This window comes from Lathamus discolor, chromosome 5, assembly GCF_037157495.1.
Source record: "Lathamus discolor isolate bLatDis1 chromosome 5, bLatDis1.hap1, whole genome shotgun sequence".
NCBI classification, from domain to species: Eukaryota; Metazoa; Chordata; class Aves; order Psittaciformes; family Psittacidae; genus Lathamus; species Lathamus discolor.
The window spans coordinates 55,247,412-55,267,447 of NC_088888.1; the positions used below are offsets into that span (position 1 = coordinate 55,247,412).

At 39.1% G+C, this 20,036-nt stretch overlaps 1 protein-coding gene across 6 annotated transcripts in view; it reads right to left on the reverse strand.

Moving 5' to 3' along the window:
- Positions 1 to 20,036, reverse strand: part of TPD52L1 (TPD52 like 1) — a 51,643-nt gene that overhangs the window by 23,320 nt on the left and 8,287 nt on the right. For all 6 annotated transcript variants that reach the window (XM_065680953.1, XM_065680952.1, XM_065680954.1 and 3 more), the window contains exons 2-3: positions 11,353 to 11,468; positions 5,020 to 5,168 (exon numbers count right to left, since the gene is read on the reverse strand). In XM_065680953.1, coding sequence (XP_065537025.1) covers positions 5,020 to 5,168; positions 11,353 to 11,468 — 265 coding nt within the window. The remainder of the gene's footprint in view (positions 1 to 5,019; positions 5,169 to 11,352; positions 11,469 to 20,036) is intronic.

Here is a 20,036-nt window from a genome sequence, read left to right on the forward strand (position 1 = left end):
AGATTCCTGTCCTAAATGGCAGTCTTGCATGGGTCCATTTTCCATCACATCATAGGCTTCCCAAACCCCTGGCTGGCATCACTAATCATATGGGCTTTGAGGCATTTCACTTCAATATACTATTACAGCCCCCAAGCAGACAATGGTTTTTTTTTAAGTTCTTAGCCATTCTAATCGTCTACTGGCCATGGCAGAACTGCTGCTGACAGTGGTCTGAACATCTGGAGTATTGGTTTGCGGTATTCTTTTTTCTGCAGGGGAGAGGGAGGAGGGTTAATGGCAAAACAAACCATTTTCGTCTCCCTAGAAGCTATCTCTGTAATTGCATTACTATTGCAACCATGGGTTGAAAGATTATCCACTTAAAACAGAGGAGGCTTATCCCTTCTAACGGCTGCTAACATTTCAAGAAAGAATGACAAAGTAGCTTCTGGGAACTATTAGGCTGGAGTGAGTTTCTTGATGGGTAACTTTACAGATACAACTGCTCCTTAGAAACTCAGTCGTACTGAAATATCTCCTGAGAGGACAACACTATGATGTTCTACTGTGTTGTTTTGTTTGTTTGTTTGTTTTCCAGAGTAGTACAGAAGAGCACCACATTAAGAGCTGCGGGACAGCCAAAGGTGAGCATGGTTATGACTTACATGCTCGGCAAAGGCTAGTGGTATCTGGTGAAAGAGCAAGAGGCAATGGGCACTAACTGAACTCAGGAAATATTTAAACAAAAGAAGATTTTTCACAGTAAGGGTAACTAAAAGCTGTTGCCCAGAGAGGCTGTAGAGTCTTCATTCTTGGAGATGCTAAAAATCTGACTAGACATAGTTCTGAGCACCCTGCTTTAGCTGACCCTGCTTTGAAAGTTGGACTAGACAGTCTGCTGACAATGCTGTCAACCTCAACGATGCTGTGACACTGTATTAAACTAGGCCAATCTTTATAGAAGCCATCTTCTTACCTTAATGCACTATGCAGTGAAAATCTGAAGTACAAAAAGCTAGAAAGAGCTGTGGGAACCTCACTGAAGCACCGTCAATCAAGCAGCATTAACTACATAAACATACTGCATTCAGGTTACATAAAACCTTTCCTTTGTTGCAAAATGTTAATTAGAAAAGCTCAATTATGGTCTTTGTAAATATCCCTGTAAAGACATTTTTTATGATTTCTTAAACTAAAATAAATAACCTTGAAATCCACCAACATTACCCTGCTTCCAGCATCTAAATAAGACTGAATTATCTGTGTTTAAAATACAAATAAAAAACCTGCTTTGCTAGAAGCTATCTGAATATCCACCTACCTCCATTCACTGGAAACCTGATCTTTAAAAAGGTGTGTGTGGGAAGTCATTCCAGTTGAATGCCTTGCCACCATGAAAGCAAATTAAACTTGAGGCAATCGTTTGCTCTCTAGTTACTGATATCTTCTATAGTAGAATCCCTGCCTTCCCTAACACAGAGATTATACTGAAAATCAGTGCACTGAAGAATAGCAGAGGAAATGAACAAGGAATGTGAAAAATGCATCATGATTTTGGTCATCATCATAAATGAATGACTTCCAGGTGTATGTCATACAAGGCTGAAAAATGAAAACAACATTACAGGTTTTATTTAGAGAAAAACAAAACTGATAAAAAAGCTGATTTTATACACTAGAAGCTCCATATTACATTTGCAACAGTAATGTCTTACTGCAGGGTAGTTAAATTGCTTTTGCATACCTTAAAGCACGAATTAATAACAAGAAAATGGACTTTGTACAGAACTTCACGTTGAGCCTGACAGGATCTTCAATTAATGGGGAACATCAGCCCATTAATATCCAGCTCTAGCTTTCCTCAGTATGAAAACTGTTATATTTTCTTCCTTTTTAATAATAAGGATTCTTTGATGACAATCATGTTAATCCTGCTCAGACTAACTCCTAAGCTACCTGTGGCCAACCATTTAAAATGAAAAGTTTCATAGTCAGAATCTCAAGTTTAAATTTAGTCATGCCAGGTGGCATCCATCCTGTTAGTCAGGTCATGAGTCTTAACTAGTTGTTCAAACACACCTTACTGTTCCTGAGAAAAGTTCAGCCCTCTGCCTCTAAGTCCACTTTAACCCTAAGAATGTGTCCCTAAATGGAAAGCTTAAAAATAGTTTTAACAATAAGAGGACAAAAATTTGGTGCTTACTTGTTCTCTGTGGCTTTGAAAAGTTCCCCATTAAAGGCAAGTGGGTTTAAGTTCCAGGAAAGCACAGCAGCTACAAACCCCAGAAGACTGCATGAAAGCAAAATCTGCCTCCTTAGAAACAGGTATTTTTAAAATTTAAAATGACTAATTGTAGATTTAGAATCCTAAAGTACAGGCATGTAAATATTTTGAACTTTTATTTTTTAAAACTGGCTTTTCATCCTTACTAAATCAGAGAGTCTTGGTGAGTAATGCTATTCCATTTCTATTTTGGTGCAGCAACAATGAATCACCTCTATTACTTAACACATCCATTCTGAAGAATGCTGGATTACCATGATCTGTACTGGCATCAGTGTACTGGCATGAGCATCAGCCAGATTTATATAGCAACTGGATCATGGATATCAGGGTTTTCAAGGGTGCAAATGGACTTCTGCTGCTCATTTCCACATAACTACTTGCAGATGCTCATTGCCTAATGGCTTCTTAGTTTTGAAACACATCTTTAAATAAAAAGTAGCAGCTACCTTTCTGATGATGTCTCCTAAGTGTCTCTATCCTTGTGGAAAATGTCAACATTGTGAAGGTAAAATGAAAAGCTGTCTTGGAATTTGCTACCAAATTTCAAGTAAAAATGAAAGCTTTTCTGTCAGAATTTTGTTAGTGACTCCTAAGTAACTACTTCAGGTGCCTATTCTAAGGCTCAGTCTGTCTGGACTGTCGTCTCCTAGCACGTGCCAGACATCCTCACCGAGCCAGAATGGATGATACTGTTAATTGCATGTCATGAGAAATAAGACACAGCTGAGAAACTGTCCAGAAGTTAGAGACAGGAGACATACAAACTACGTTTCCTATTAAGGGGTTCATGCCCTATTGGACTTCCCATTAAAAGACAAAGAATGATTATTTTAATGGAAAAAATATACATTTTTTACTTATTTTTTCCAAGTCTCTGTCAGGGCCTGAAGTGCACCAAGAGGCATTGCAAACTCTCCCCGTCTCCCCTCACTCCCATGGGTTTGGCTGCCTAGGCTCAGGGCCAGCTCTGACACAGCACAACTGTGTGACTTTGGGCAAGACTGTGGTGACAGCGCTGTGCAAGAAAGAGCCACGAGAAGCCTTGTTAGGTATACCTCCACTTGTGAGCTACACTAAAGCTTAGACTGCATTTAAGTCCTTGGTTCTTGCCCAGGTTATGTTACCACTGTGCTTATATCTGGACAGATACCTCACTGATTTTGACTCACATATTGGACTTCCTGGCTTGACCTTGAACCTGGCTCATCACTACAGACTTTTCTGGAGATCTGAACTCCTGGCTTGACCTTGTTTACTGTCGCTGGACCTGCTCTGCTCCCTTTGTTCAGGTGCTGTGTGGGATTGCTTCTTCATGGATGATGCCACTGCCCTGACTGCCCTGCTGTCAAATCCCAGCTCAAGTCTGCTGTACAGCAGCTCACTCTTGCTTCTCCCTAGGTGTCAAATTGAGTTGTCAATTGAAAAGAAAAGGAATTATTAATACTCTCATAAGTACAGTACTCTTCAGACAGTACTTGATGATAAGTGGGTGGTTCTTTCTCCCAGTGTTGCTATTAATTCAGCCCAAATAGTTTTAGAGGAACATGGCAAGTTCATATGTGTAAGCATAAAACCCAGTATGAAGCTGAGACCAGCCCCTCAGTAATTATTATTGCCTTCCTAGAGCTTTGGAGTTTGTAGTTTTATTAGCCACCTCTCTTGGTGACACTACAAGATACAGAGCAAAGAGTAACACTACCTATCCTGGGATTGACCATTAATTTTTTGTGTGTGTGTGGCAGATTTGGGATAGGTCTTATCACTATGTCCATATGTGAATTTTTAACTCCTTCCTTACGTGAGACCAAAGGCTTGCACCAGTAGTTCTTGGCAGCAAGCTGCAGCCTAAACAACCTCTCTCCTCTGCTTCCTCATCCAAGAACTGGTTTGCTTTTATAAGGCACCGTTCTTGAAGGCAGCAACTGACTTGGACTAGACTTCCACAGGACAATTGGTCTGGTTAAAAAAAAATAAATTAAAATTTTTAAAATTCAAGTTCAAATCACTTCAACAACAGCAGTGGAGTTAACAGTTCTTCATATTTACACATTATCTTTCACCCTGGGAACTCAAAGCTGCGTTTCATTGAACTCTTGTGAACTAGTTACATATTCTGCACAGTGCTAAACCAAGGCTGCGAGAGACTTCCAGAACTTGCCTAAGAACACACTGCTGAAAAATAATAAAAACTCAAATACATAGAACTTACGACAACCTCAAAGATGGTACAGTTACTCCAACACATCTTTTTGTTCCTTTTGGACAACCAAAACAACGAATTAAAGAGTCAAACATCAACTGATCCTGCCAGTATTCTTTATATCTCAGATTGTGGTACTACTTTTTTAAATAGTTGCTAATGTTTTGGTTTTAATTTATTTTCTACATTGCCTCTCTTGGAAGTTGAAAAAAATATAACACATTGAGATTTAAAAATTCTCTCTCTCCCCCTTCAGGACTCTCTAAGAGTGTGTCATGGGACAGGAAGATAACCTTCTCAGGACCACAACAGTTTTTGTCCCTGTGATTTTAGAAGAGTGAGGCGCAACACAGTAGCAAAGCATATTGCTGCTGTGGAAGGCTTTTTTTCAGGTCTCCTTGCTCTGAGAAGCTTTAAATGTTTATCCCTACGATCTACTCATTCAGACAGGCATTTCAATTGCTAAATTTCATACCAGAGCTCATGAAGTCAACACCCCCAACGTGGTATACAACATATAAGGATGATTTTGTGTAAGGTCTGTACTCACGCAGAAGTTGTCTGCACATCATGCCAGCTTTTGCTAAAGTTCTGTTTCAGCTCATTCATCAGACTTATGCCAAGCTTTTGTTTAATTTCAACCAGGTGCTTTTCTTTGGCTGCTAGCACTTGCCGCAAAGTTGAAATTTCATCCTCTAGCTGAGAGAAACAAAGAGGGAGGAGAAAGGAAAAAGGTGTTAGCCTGTTCGAAGGACTGATAAATACAAACACTGTTAGCAGATTAAATGAATCTCACATAAACTTGCATTTTCTGTAGGTGACTAGAGACACAGAGAGATTAAAGTGCTTGTGGAGATCACAAAGACAAGTCCAAAACAGGGCTGAAAATACATTAAATTACTGTGTCAAACTGTGCCACCTATGCACACCGTCATATACATGCATCTGGTAAGAGACAGAATTCTCCAGTAAGGGACTATTGAGCAACCTGACCAAGATTTGTCTTGGGGCATTAGTAGTCTCCAGCACCAGTTTTTCATGCATTAGTAAAATGGGAACAGGCAGAACAAGAGAAGACTTGATAATTCAGTCAAACATCTCTCCTTGAATGCACAGGCTTTTAACTTCATATTTGCAGCTTTTCAGTCTTCCACTCATGTCATATGCATTTTTATCTACATATTTTAGATCCTACATATTTCAAAACAGTAGCATAAAAATAAATAGCAGATGGATTGTTAGCATGAATGAACAGGTCCTGCTCAAAGCATAGAAGCATTCAGAATACGGCAGATGAGTCTTTTCAGAGCTCCTAGTCATTAACCAAACCATGCAAATTCAAGCTGCAGAGACGCCATTCAGCCCAAACAGAGGGATATAACTCTCCCAGCAGTGAACACTACTTGAAACATTTAAATCAAGACAGTATTTTAGCAAGACAAGGATCAGAACACTTTACTGAGAAGAAAGACCATGGATTCAGGCTGCTACTGGCTCAGGATTCTCCCCCTTGGGCAGCCCTCTAGTGAGCATAGGTAAGCTCTCATGGTGAGCATTCTTCATCCTGGAGCCTCCCAAGCCAATTACACAAGCAGCACTCAAAGGTACTGAAGCTAACAAGGGCAAGTGACAGCAGACCAGCTGCCTTTCACTTCAGGTTTAGAAATTCCCCTACCAACTGTGTTCCTTCCTCCATATGTTAATAGAATAACATATGGCAATGTATCTGATTACCGTATGTTAAGCTCCCTGGAACCACAGTCTCCTGTGACTTAACTCCATAGGCTGCAGGGAATGAGGCAAGCACCAGCTGAATCAGTTGCTGACCTCCAGGGCTATATTTAGGATGTCAATACTAGCATCATCTTTACACACTTAGGCCTTCTGCCTCTCTATAAAACCGGCTGGAAGCTCATTCTTGGAAAGGTCTCACACTTGAATCCCCCACATATCACCTTCTGTTTCGTCACTACCTGCTATCTAAATTATTCAAGCAGCTCAGGAATTAAGCGGCAATATTATGAACACAAAGCAAAAACATGACTTCAATGAAGTAGAAGGCATCAGTTTCACCAACGCCTGTGATGACAACACTTCACCAGTAGAATCATAGAATAGTTAGGGCTGGAAAGGACCTTAAGATCATCTAGTTCCAACCCCCTGCCATGGGCAGGGACACCTCACACTAAACCATGCCACCCAAGGCTCTGTCCAACCTGCCCTTGAACACCACCAGGGATGGAGCATTCAGTTTCCCTGGGCAAGCCATTCCAGTGCCTCACCACCCTAACAGTAAACAATTTCTTCCTTATATCCAATCTAAATTTCCCCTGTTTAAGTTTTAACCCATTACCCCTTGTCCTATCACTACAGTCCCTAATGAATAGAACATCCCCAGCATCCCTATAGCCCCCTTCAGATACTGGAAGGCTGCTATTAGGTCCCCACGCAGCCTTCTCTTCTCCAGGCTGAACAGCCCCAACTTTCTCAGCCTATCTTCATACGGGAGGTGCTCCAGCCCCCTGATCATCCTCATGGCCCTCCTCTGGACTTGTTCCAACAGTTCCGTGTCCTTTTTACATTGAGGACACCAGAACTGCACACAATACTCCAAGTGAGGTCTCACGAGAGCGGAGCAGAGGGGCAGGATCACCTCCTTCAACCTGCTGGCCATGCTCCTTTTGATGCAGCCCAGGATACGGTTGGCTTTCTGGGCTGTGAGCGCACACTGCCAGCTCATGTTAAGTTTCTCATCAACCAACACCCCCAATTCCTTCTCCACAGGGCTGCTCTGAATCTCTTCTCTATGTAGAATACATAACAATCCAAAATTGTTTTATTGCTTCTCCTGTCCTTTATGTTCCATTATATTCTCAACCTGCACATGAGAGGCAAGGTGAATTTGTCTTCTGAGAGGATAGCTGCTTAAATGCTTACAGAAAGAAGAAATCACAGATGTCAGCATTCCTCAGGCAGCAGTTCAGAGCTCCCTTTAGCTGTTTCCCATCCAGAGCAAACCCCTTAGTGCACAAGTCTGCCTGAGTAACACTGCTAAAGAACTTGAGGAACTAAGTCTAATAAATTAAAATAAAGGAATTAATTAATTATTTAAAATAAAGGAGTTGTATAATAAATTAACTTAAGGAATTAAGTTCCTTCCTTAACCAATACCAGTATCCTTACATGTACATAAGCAATAATGCTTTCCATATGAGCTAGCACTAGGCTGATCATTAGGTACCTTGATATGTAAACATCTGATGGCTTCAGTTAAAATTACTTTCCATGTGTTCCATTGAATAGACACCTAAGGCTGTAAAGCCCTAAGCAAGCATTAACCGTGTGCCCAATGGCATTAAGTATGAACATTTCTGACTGCATTAAAAAAAATAAATTATTTTTCTTCAGAGAGCAGCTTTGAAGTGCCACTATCCTCCTTAAGTCCCATAATTTTAAAATAGTGGTAGATACAAAGCCTCCCTCAAGTGCTCAGACATCAGTGACTGAAGACTGTGAGGTAGGTAGAAAGTATTAGGGCTCATAGCAGGATCTTGAAAAGCATTTTAGCAGGTTACATACCTAACTCCTATGGAAATTAGGCATCACCTGCCTAGGCATTTTTTAAAAGTACACTCTTACAAATGCAGAATCCATTATGAAACTATGGCTTAAGTCAACAGAAATACAAGTTTCTACTCCTCACATTTCCTTCTTTCTAAGTGCAACAGGATTGTAAGAATATAGATGCACCACATATGAACAAAGTTCCCTTCTCCCTTTTTGTGGGCTTGAAGACACAAAGAAAGTTACAGCAATCATGAAGTCAATCCATGGGACCCTTACATTGTGATTAGCGATTATATTTCGTAAACTAGTGATTGTTATTGAACTGTTATCCTTTTCAAAATTGCTGAGTATTATATATACACTAAAATGCATTAAATATTATGGAAATGTGAGCACCTTAATATTTAAAAGAAAGTAGTTGTAAAAGCCTTTAAAAAGAAAGTAGTTGTAACTGTGAAAAGAATAACATAGCACAAAAAAAATAACAGGCACTTCACCTCTGCACCAAATCATATCGCTCAAATTTTACACCTCCAGGCTGAGTACCTGTTGATTTGTAATTTTTTCCTTGGGTGAACAGCACCCAAAGACATCAGGGACACTCGTAAATAAAATTAGCCATATGTTTGCAGAAAAAGCTACTCACATCTTTCCTAAACTGGGAATAAATATGCAGTAGCACACACAGCTGAATTTAGAATATGTGTATCAGCTAGCAAGCTTGTACATCAAACCAGATAGATAGCTGCTTTGTGAAGGTATGGGAGGGGGAAGACAGCAAGGAGTATATGACTACTTTGATGGGAATAATGGAAGGACAACTGACAGCAGTGAGTGAGATAGCTCAAAACCTCAGCCCCCATAATGACTCAAGAGTCATTGTAACATGCTCCTCACACTGAGAAAGGAAGAGGGGGCTGGGGAAGAGGGAGTCTGCTAACAAGCTTCTGGCCTTACGTAAAGTTTTTGGGCTAGAATTTCCCGCTATTATTCCGAAGTGACCTCTTTCACTTCTATCAGTCATAATTCAAATGACTGATAAAAGTTTCTGTAGGAGTTACATTTTTTACTTGCACTGTAGAAATTCCAAGGCTTGATTAAGGTCAGAGGCCTGCTGTGTTAGCCAGACTACAAATACAAGAACAGAGTTAGCCCATACTCTGAAAAGCTTTCAGTACAAAGAGACTACAAGCCATGGAAGAGGAGGAAGAGAAAAAAGAGAATATAAACAGCAGACACACAATAGAGATGGAGCATCTATCTTCTGTTTAAATACATTCACAACAGGTGTTCACAACAGCTCCCCATTATATCAGCTCTTAAATAATTGCAGCATTAAGGAAGATTTGAACCTTTCAGAACAGTAACAAAGGTGTTTGCTCCTACAGACTCAAGCAGGTATTACCAAACACATAAGGGCATGGAAGAAAACAAAACTACCAGCAGTGGAGAAGAGGAGACTTGAAAGTAAGGACTAATAGCTTTTCAAAAGGGAACATTAGCCAATTCCCACAGAGATTTCCTTCTGAAGGAACCAAGGCCTGACATGTTTTTTAGAGTCTTTTCTAAGAATCATAAGCCTTCTTTCAGTTTAGACTTTGTTCTTTGTAAATTAAAGTTTTCCAAACCTTTCTTGCAATAATTACCAGTTTTATTTTGGTTTTAAGCATAAGCTGTATGCCAGAAAACTGCTGAAAGCAAATCACAAAATAACTTCTAGGTCAGCCAAAATCATAATATTTGAAAGACAATCTCTCACTTGTGTGTTGGTACATGAATTAAAGCATTTCTAACATAAGCCACTGAGAATTATCTGCTCCCACAGGAATCGTCAAGCAGAACAGTTGCCCAGAAACTGTTGAGTTTAATTCTCTTGAGAGAGGCATACCATTCTCAGACGGCTGCAGGAAGTTTTTTCCCCTTCCTTGTTTCCATCTGCCTCTCAAGTTCCTTTCACCAGAAAAGAGAATCACAGAATGGCTGAGGTTGGAAGGGACCTGTGGAGGTCATCTGGTCCAAGCCCTCTGCTCAAGCAGGGACACCTACAGCCAGTTGCTCAGGTCTATGCCCAGATGGCTTTTCAGTATCTCCAAGGATGGCAATTCCACAACCACCCTGGGTAACCTGTGCCAGTGCTCAGTCACACTCAGAGTGTTTCCTGATGTTCAGAGGGAACCTCCAGTGCTTCAGTGTGCCCACTGCCTCAGTTCTGATGAAGACCTACTGATGAACATCCCAACTCCCATGTGATGAGCTGAAGATGTGAAGTTCCAGCTACCTTATTACTTACAGATATGACAGGAGCAGCAAAGAAGTAAAAATTAACTAGCAACTTAGAAACACAAGGCTTGATAAACATTAAAAAAAAACAAAACAAAAAAAAAACCCAAAAAACAATCTTCTGGTTTCTGTTTAAGTGAAAAATCCTAAATCAGCTCCAAAGGTAAATGACTTGAAAGTCATTAAGAATGTGACTTCTTAGAATATTTAGTATTACAACTTAATATTAATTTAAATATATCTGTTGCATTCATTATTTCAATTTAGACAAAATCAACTCCCCCTTCATACAGCTGTGATTTGTTATTTGTCTCATATGTAGAATAAATACTCATTTTTTCCCATTCTCTCATTATCCATTTTTAAATTGCACTTGCTCCTGCAGTATTCAGCAGCAGTAACTAGAACTGAATCCACCCTCCCACTGTAGATCAAATCTAGACAATCTCTTTAATCTTTGTAATAAAAAGACCACATGGTTCACACCTTTTTCCTCCCATCTCCTTGTTATTAAGAATTATTTTTAAACCTCTTTATGGTGTCATGACATCAAGTTCTTTAATTAAGCAAACAACAAATGCAAACCAAAAATATAACCCTCTCCAAACATGACAGTGCCAAAGGAAACAAAAATGTGATGTGCTTATCATCATCAGTCTCATCTGTAACCATCTCCAGCTTTTTCTCTGAGCACCACACAAAGAATCTTTTCCAGGTGTCACAACCACGGTAGCAACAGTATCACAGATCTAGTAAGAAGAACACGCTTCATTCTTTATAAAGGAAGGTTTATAAATGAAAGACACATCTTGAATAAAATGGTAAGGTATATTTAACTTTCTCTCTACAATCATGAAGTAAAGATATTTAATCTTCAAAAAATATCTAAAGAAATTGCTTCACATTATTGTAGCCTAAAATAATTTTACTAAAAAGGAAGATAATAACTTTCTGATGTGTACTTCATCCTACAATTAATATCTTCCATTTTAATGATGTAAAACCAGTAACACTCACAGAAACTCAAATTCATTACCTTGGCTAGCTCAATCTTTAACTCTTCTTTTTCTTCTTCAGAAATCATAGTGGTGAAATCAACATCAGTGACCACATCATCATCTGCTTCATGCAAAGACTGGGTTTCCAACAGGCCTTAAAGTAAAGAGTTAAAAGGTCAGGACAACCATTATCAATTATTTCAGCTATGATATTAACTTTTCCTAAAATCTAGATTGATAGCATATTTACCCACAAGGAAAACAAAACAACGTTTTCTTGCTAAAGGTCATTTGGATTCTGCTCCTCTTTGCTTCTGAAAAGCTATTGGAAGTATCAGATGGTAATGTCTGCACAGAAGCAATTTAATATGTGAAAGTACCACACACTCCCAGAAAGCAGCCAACTGGGACCCCAGTAGTCCCTGAAAAAGCATTTCCTTGCTTCTAACAATATAGAAGTAAACAAAACAAAACAAAAAACCCACCAAAAAAAAAAAAACCAAGCAAAAAAATATTTTTCCTTCAAAATAGGAAAAATAGGAAAGCTGGTTAATGTGGATCACTGATGTGAATAGTGGCAACAGTACACTGAGCAATACAGGAAGCAGATTACTGACCAAAATTTGCTTTAAAAGTACCTCTGATTGCAGCAATTTCAGAACATTACAGCTGTACAAAGTTTGCAGAAGCAAAGCCATACCTACTGTCTGAATTTTCTAAATGTTAAGGACAAGCATACCTTTATTGCCTAATCTAAATTTGTGAACGGTTAACATTTATCCTGGATCTCCAGTTACTTTCTTCTTCTGCGTGTCCAAGACCAGGATCAGTATGCATGATAACCAAGATAAGTCCGTACATAAATGTTTGTGAGACCTGGGCCTGCCTGGTATAATATAGAGAAAACAAAATATATTCTATCTCCCAATCATTCAGTAAAGAGAAGAATGATTGCTGTGGTTCCAGCCATTAATAGCCTCCCATTCTTCATTGTCTGCAAAGAAAACTATGCAAAACATATAAGGTAACAGAAAACATTCTCACTCCTTGGGGACTTGTTTTAAATTTCTCAATCTGTTTCTGTTGTGGAAGAAAATTCTGCTCCAGACTGCATCTGGGGCAGCACTTTTCCCTGTATTTCAATTCTTTAGCAGGGTAATCTGCCATCTCAGCTGACTCCTGACATCTGTATACTGCTTAATACATAAGAGAACAATTCCTTTCCTAGGTCCACAGGAGCCTGTGTACTCTATTACACGGCACTTAGAATTTAACTTTGTTAAGTTCTGGCAGCAGGGAATAGAGGTTACAAGCAGCAAATCTGAAGTATTCAACAACTTGAAATTGAATATGTTGTATTTTCATATAGAAAGCAAAACTCCCTCCAGCTCTCTCTCATTTCTTCCACCTAGAGTCCCCCAGTGTACCTGGATTTCCTCCTATTTAACAGAACAGAGCTGATTTGATTCATACCATCAACTTCACTGAAGAGCACAATGTGGTGAACTCAACCTTGTTAATTACAACCTCCCCTGAGTAGGAAGATAAAGAGCAGCAACACAGGTGCTGAACCCCTGCCTGGCATGGTATGCAATAATAGAACACCACCCTCAAGCACAAACCCTTTTAAAACATGAAAGCATACAGAAGTAGTTGATACCTTAGCTATTACCCAAAAGCAGCTTGCCAAGAAAACCTCAATTGTCGAAGTCACAACAAAAGAAAAGCACATTTGTTCAGCATGAATACTCCCAAATCACCTTTATTAACAACCCTCCATCTCTAAATACGACTGTTCGATATGTGTTTGAGGATTAATAGTATTGCTGTGGGAATCAGGCTAAACTTAGCCCCCATGGTCTTGAAAGCAGTCTCTTTTTTCATGTGGAAGAACACTTCTTGGAAATACCAGGAAAAACTTCAGGGGCAACAGGGATAAGACTGGAAACCCTTAAGGAAATTCTTGGGGTAAATGTGAGATGATGTAATCTTGGAGCAACCAATCCTTGAGCTAACAAAAAGTCAGATCTGTGCTCAAGGGACAGCATTAGTTTGGGATTGGCTAGGTAAAGAGGCCAGAATTGCTGGATAACAGTTTGAGATGGAAACCAGCATGAGCCAAAATACCAAAGACAACTAACACTTAATTAGACCCAGCGGTCAAGTTCAAACTTCAAGATTGAACTGAAATCACAATTCATTCAAAAATAGCACATGCATATCAATCTTTGGCATGATCCTCTGCAACCTCATTCACTGCCCACCCCTTTCCCAATTCTTATATCTGGCTTCTTGTCAGCCATCTAAAATACAACCTGATACTTCAGTCTCCACTTTCTTGCTCAAGCCACTACCAGAATCTTACCTAATGGTCACTGTCCCCCTGCAAAGACTTTGCTTCAGCAACCTCACAGTTTTAGTCTGAACATCACCATACTGTGGGTCATGGTCTTGTGCCAGTCTCAGTTCTGAAACTTCCTCACATGAGCACTACCATGAGCAACCTACTCTCTCACTTTTTCCTTGCTGTTCTCCTCAGTTTCTGTCTTTCCTTTATGATCCTTTTCTGTTTTTCCAGCCACATCTGGTAGCTCTCAGTCCCAGACTTCACCCTCTGCTGTCATTCTACTCTTCTGAAGACAGCTTGACTTCTCACCACTTATGAATGACCAGTCAGTCCTGAGCCAGGTCTACCAGCATAGGTAACATGCTTTATTTCTCGTGCTAGGTCATCTGAACTTTTCAACACTTGAGCAAAAAAACTCATTTTTTTAATCTGTCCTAAATGTTTTTAATCTTCACCAGTGTCTGGGTCTACCCTCACAGACTACTTCTCTAACCTGTCTTCAGGTTAGGAAAGGAAGGGAAAAAAAAAAACAACCCTGAACACATTAGGAAGAAAACAGGCTTCCTCTGGCCTCAGCCAGATCTCAACTTTTTCTACCTACTGAGAATGTAAACATGAAATGTTGTCCCTGTGATTTATGTCCTAGAGAATTTAGCATCCACAATTTCAAACAATTGCACAGCAAGGTACACAGGCAAGGTTCACAAGACTTTGCTGTTCTTAGATGGTTTTGGTTTTCTTTTTCTTAAATTTATGTTCCTGTCTCTATTTCCCCCTCTAAATAACCACTGAGTTCGATACTAGATTTCAAACAGAGTTAGAAGTCTCTTAAACAAGTTTAATAAAACACTCGGTGGTAGAGAAGATTCAAAGTGATTCCACAGACAGAGAGAATGTTAGATGAGGTCATCCTTGGATGAGATGTTAGAGAAACCAAATAGGGAGGAAGGGTCATTCATAAAGTCTGTTTTACAACAAGAGAAAAAAAAAAGTCCAAGTTTGTACTTCCAGATACCACAGCCTCCATTCCACCAAAGCACACCTTCTGTGAGGTTCCTACAGCACCTTACCCGGGAGCTCAGCACTGCCTCAGGAGAAAAACAGTATTAACTTGCTTTAAGGAAGTCAGGCAACCACAAGACACAAAACCATAACAAATCATGCTAGCAACATTTAACTACTCTAAGACAACTTGTTAGTTCTGCAGTCTCCAAGGAAAACAGGAACCTGCAGCAAAATTCACACCAATATATTTAAGAATCGTAATGACTCTAGTAGCAAACCAGCTCCTACTGCCAGTAGTTACTGACTCCAAAATATCTTCCCTCCTTCTACCCTGTGCAAGAAGCACAGCCCCCTCTTAACCGCCACTGTAACGTCTTATCAACTAGGTGGCCCAGAAAACAGATCATTTATAGATGTACCAGGTATGCAGCATAATAGAATGCAAAAGCTCAGTGGAACTGGTGATATGTCTTGAATTAACCACATGAGTAACTCTAAGAATCAAGGAACAAGGTAGGATCCTATTTAGTGCGTTTAACCTAGCTACATATTTTGTTAAACACACATTTTGTTAATCTAACAATTCATGAAAATGCACACAAGGATGAGTTGATTCAGCCAAATGGTTAGAGCTGAGTCCTAGAATCTAAGTACTAGTACACTATAGAGAGTGCCATTTTTAGGCATCTACAAGTTTTAGGCATCCAAGAATTTTAAAATAACACTGCATTTTTATTCTTCACCATGTATGGCCAATTCCAAAAATTACGTATTTCACTCAGAAAAAAAACCCAAAAATCTGCACTTTAGCAATGCAGGCATTCATCTGTGCACATACACAGACATTCAATTTACACACACAGTTCCTGCAGTTGAACACATAACATAGCTCTTATCGTTAGCTTCTCACTTTTTTCCTTTGGGGACAGAAGGAACTTAACTAGTTTTCAATTCACCTGGAATTAAATCTATCTACATAGTATATATCCATGGAGATAAATACTGCAATAGATATCTACGCATAGTCATAACTACAGTTATATAAATAATCTGTAACTTCTCACAGGAATTAAAATACAGAATGTCATTTTGATCAGATGACCAAGGCAAATCTTTCCTGCAGCACTGGAATATGACAGCTTCTACAGTGAACCTCAATTTATCTCCAGGCAATACCCATCTTTTTGTTTAAATGTGCACTCTCTTAAATAATAGTATTCAAATGATCATTAGCTGCTTATCAAAATAGGCTTGTTGGAAAGCTGCAAAACAGGCTAGGTAACATTTCAAGGTCCTGTTTTCCCAATAGCTTACTGAAAGTCTGAGGAAGCTGTAAAATTAATTTAAATAATTTTTTTCTCCTAAATTACAGGATTAGGGAAGATATTTATTACTTCCTAACTCTCAGTTAAGGCTCCTTCTGACAAAATACAGGAGCATAAAATTTCAAAGTGAAACATTTTCCAATAGCTAAATTAGTTTTCCATCTGAAGCCACAAGTATATGCCTGGTCAGAATCATTACTGTCACATTACCAACTGTTTTATGTGCAGGGAACTAAAACAGTTCTACCTGCATGCTTGTACAAGTAAAGTTTGGGTCAGGGGTAGTGTCACGCAGACAGAGGGTGAACAGCTTTTGGATGTTGAAGAGCTCTAGGACATAGTCTACCATCTCAGAATAAGTGATCCCAGTTGTCCTGGAGCAGCTCTTTATGGACTTTCCTAAGCCTTCCCATTCCAACTTTTAACCCCTGAAAAAAACAGGCATTAATAAATTTATCCACAGCTATGAGACAGATTGGCAGGTTTCCAAACAAAGGAACACTGATTTGAATCTCCTGGATAAACATTCAGTCATAGTGTGCTAATTATTTAAGCTGTTTTAGTAAAATCTGAAGAAATTAATCACGTGTTGAGGATCTCTGTGTGTTATTTTTCCCCCAGAAGCCATTTACACAGGTGCCAATCTATGTCTGTGAAGAGAGTCAATCTGCACATGAATAACTGGCAGAAAACAGACTCCACAGCTTGACCACTGCACTGAGAAGCCATACACATTGGTAAGGAACTTGATAATCATCCTAAAAGTAGAAGTGCAGTGGATGAAAGTGAGAAGAGCAGTCATGGTAAGCAAATATATGAATAAAATATATAATTTACTAAGAGTAGGTACCAAACTTCAATCCAAGAACTGATCTTCCAAACAAAATAATTATCTGAAATGTCCAGAAATGCAAGACAATCTTATGCATTTTATCCAATAGCTAGCTCTCTTTCTATAAAATAATAGTGCTGCCTGCCTGGGGAAGACAAGGGAGACATTGCTTTCTAAGCTGCAGCTATGGAAATTCAAAGCAATTGTTGTGAAATGTAACAGTTTAAAGACAGCAGCTGCTTCTTTCTATCATGTCAATACTGAAAGTAATGACAGTATTGTACCACTTACTGTGCTTTCTAGTGATCATTATGCACAACTTTCCATGAGGTCAAGGGGAAGAAAAAGATGCCACAAGTGGAAGGGTTATCATCTCTTTTTCCTTTTTTAGGCAGAACACAAAGAGAAAAAAGATGAAGTCACGATAGAATAATAGGCAATGAGAAAGTGGATGACACTGAGTCACAGAAGAGACTTGTTCTCTACAAATAAGGTACTCTCGAAACTGCAACAGACTGCATAAAACAAATGAAGGAATAAATCATATATAATCAGGCCAGAGAAAAAGCAGTGTAGGGGAAGATAAGAGCTATGACATGGAAATGCTGGCAGTCAGAGGTGGAAGTTGTCAGTCACATTTCTTAAACCCACCCTTTCATACTAAAAATACAAAAAAGTACGTTTTTCTAATCTCAGAATAGACAGGCACCTTGGGTACCATTCTCCGCTGGTAGAAGTGACTGAGATCCCACCAATTCTGTAATTAAGTTCACACATCTACTTCACAATCAAAATCAGAGAAATTTAATGGCAGGATTTAATAACCTTTCCTTCCTTAGAAAGGATCAATTTATTGTACTTTTCTAAAGCCAGGTGCAAAAGTATATCACTAGGTAGCAATCTAACAGCAGTATAATTAAACTGACAAGCCTCCACAATTAACTTTCAAAGTATCTGTGCTGCAAGAAGTGATAAAATTGTATTTTTATTTAAAAAAGAAATTCTTAAAGTAGCTATAATTTGTATTCTTTAGATAATAAAGCACATAACTAACAAGATCTTTGTAAGTCTAATTTAAAAAATGAGCAAAATCACTGCAGCCAGCAGGTTAATTTCTTTGCCACATCTCTATCCAGCCATCTTAATATGTAAGGCAGACATGTCACCTTGGATCCCGTAAACTTACTAGGGAAAATACACAGGAAACAATTATAACTGGGTACATGACAAATTCTTTATTCTAGCTACTTTGTACCCCCGCATTGTTGCCTTCCTAAGGGGGCTAACATCTGACAGCACAGACCTCCTCCAGCTTTCCCTAAACAAACTTGACCTACTCTTGGATGCATCTACCTGTAACACAATTGCATACACACTTAAAACCAATGAAAATAAAGTTCATTTATATTAATATTACTTGAAAACAATCAATTTTAACAGAGAGAAAGGCCATGTCCTCCCTTGCACAGGCCTTTTGTTTGAAATATAACACAATTTTAGTTGTTGAAACAAATATTCCAAACCTATTGAAAAGCAGCTCTAATTTGTGCCACCTCACTTCTTGCAAGGGCACCGCCTTACAGGTAGGTATTCATTGCTGTGGTAGGTTGTTCTGATAAACCTGGAATATGGAGTTAGCATAGCAAATTCCCTGGACACAGGCCACACAAAATACTTCTCAATCAAAACACAACCATCTAACCAGGCATGTTCAGCTCAAAGTTTCATTTGGTTTTCCCTGGATTTTGTTGTGGTTTTTTTGCCTGCACTCTGAACTGTGAAATGAGGTATTTATTATTCTGCTCTTAACGTTATGATCCATGTTAAGGCCTTCAGAGTTTTTGGCATCATTAATTTTGTAGCTTTGCCCACTCAGTGTTTTGTAGCATGCCATTACCAAGAAATGTGTTCACTTGGTGAGGCTGTGGGTGGAGACATCTGGGGTTTAGGGCCCTGGATATATGTTCCCATAGAAACAGGTTTCTTGGCCTTTCCTTCTGTTAGGGTTTGAAGACAGGAGGCATGCCTCTGCAGTTGGCCTAAGTTACACAAATGGCCATGCTGCAGGAGTGGAGGCTACTTAGCAGAACAGGAGACAGACACAGGCACTTCCAGCCACACTGTACAGTCTCAGTCCTTGAGGTCCCTGGTTTACCTTCAAATGCCAGCCAAAACTACAGCTGATACAGAAACAAAGTGGGTTTTGACCGCTTGAAAATCAGTAGGGAAAATAAGCTCTGAACTAAAGAGGGTCAGCATCTCTGACAGCTGCTCTGGACATACTGATGGCAGGCCAAGTGGTAAGTGAAGGAAGGGGTTTAGCTAAACACATGGTATGAGGTCCTACACCCTTAAGGTTTCATTAGATCACATGCAGTGGCAAGAACATCACTTAACTCTCTAATCCATACAGATCACCCAGTCTGTTATCATACCTATTGTAACATCTGTACCTTAAGAAGGTCTAGAAAGAGAGCACAAGACAGTTCTTGTCTTTTCTTTGCTCTTCTACTACCTTACTTAACAAGACTTTAATAAGGATGACAATGAACTTTCCCAAAATAAACACTTGCATCTCTGCTAATAACTTCCATTCACATCTTCATCACTATTCAACTTAATTGTTAAAAAATTTTATTTGCTCTTACCCTATCCCTGCCCTTGATTCCCATGTGCAGCATATAACTATGACCAGAATACCGCTGCTCCTCTTTCAAGATGTGTTCATGCTCCATATTTCTGTGCACATTTGGACACAAGCGAGCAGCCTCTAATTCTGTATCTAGGTCTAAATCTAGTTCCCATCTTTGACTCTCTCTTGAATGGATATAAACTATTATCATTACATACGCTTCTTTATTCCTTGTGCTTAATGCAGACTACATCTATACTGCTCATTATCTATGCTTTTCTATTTTTGAAGCAATTTTAAACCACAAGGGGAGACGTATTTTTCCCTCTACCTGTAGTATTTGACCTCCAGTTTCTTGACAGTATCTGTTATTTAACTCTACAAAGACCTTATTTAAATCTTCAAAACCAAAACCACACTGTGATTCAGTTTATTTGAATGACATTATTCAGCAGCCTTTTTTTTTTTTAATCAGGCTATTCAATTAATTGTTCCTTCTTTACCATTATCTTTTCTTAGATATCAAAGCTTCTGCACCACCTGACCCACAACACAACTAAAAGATTTAGTCTTGCAAGACC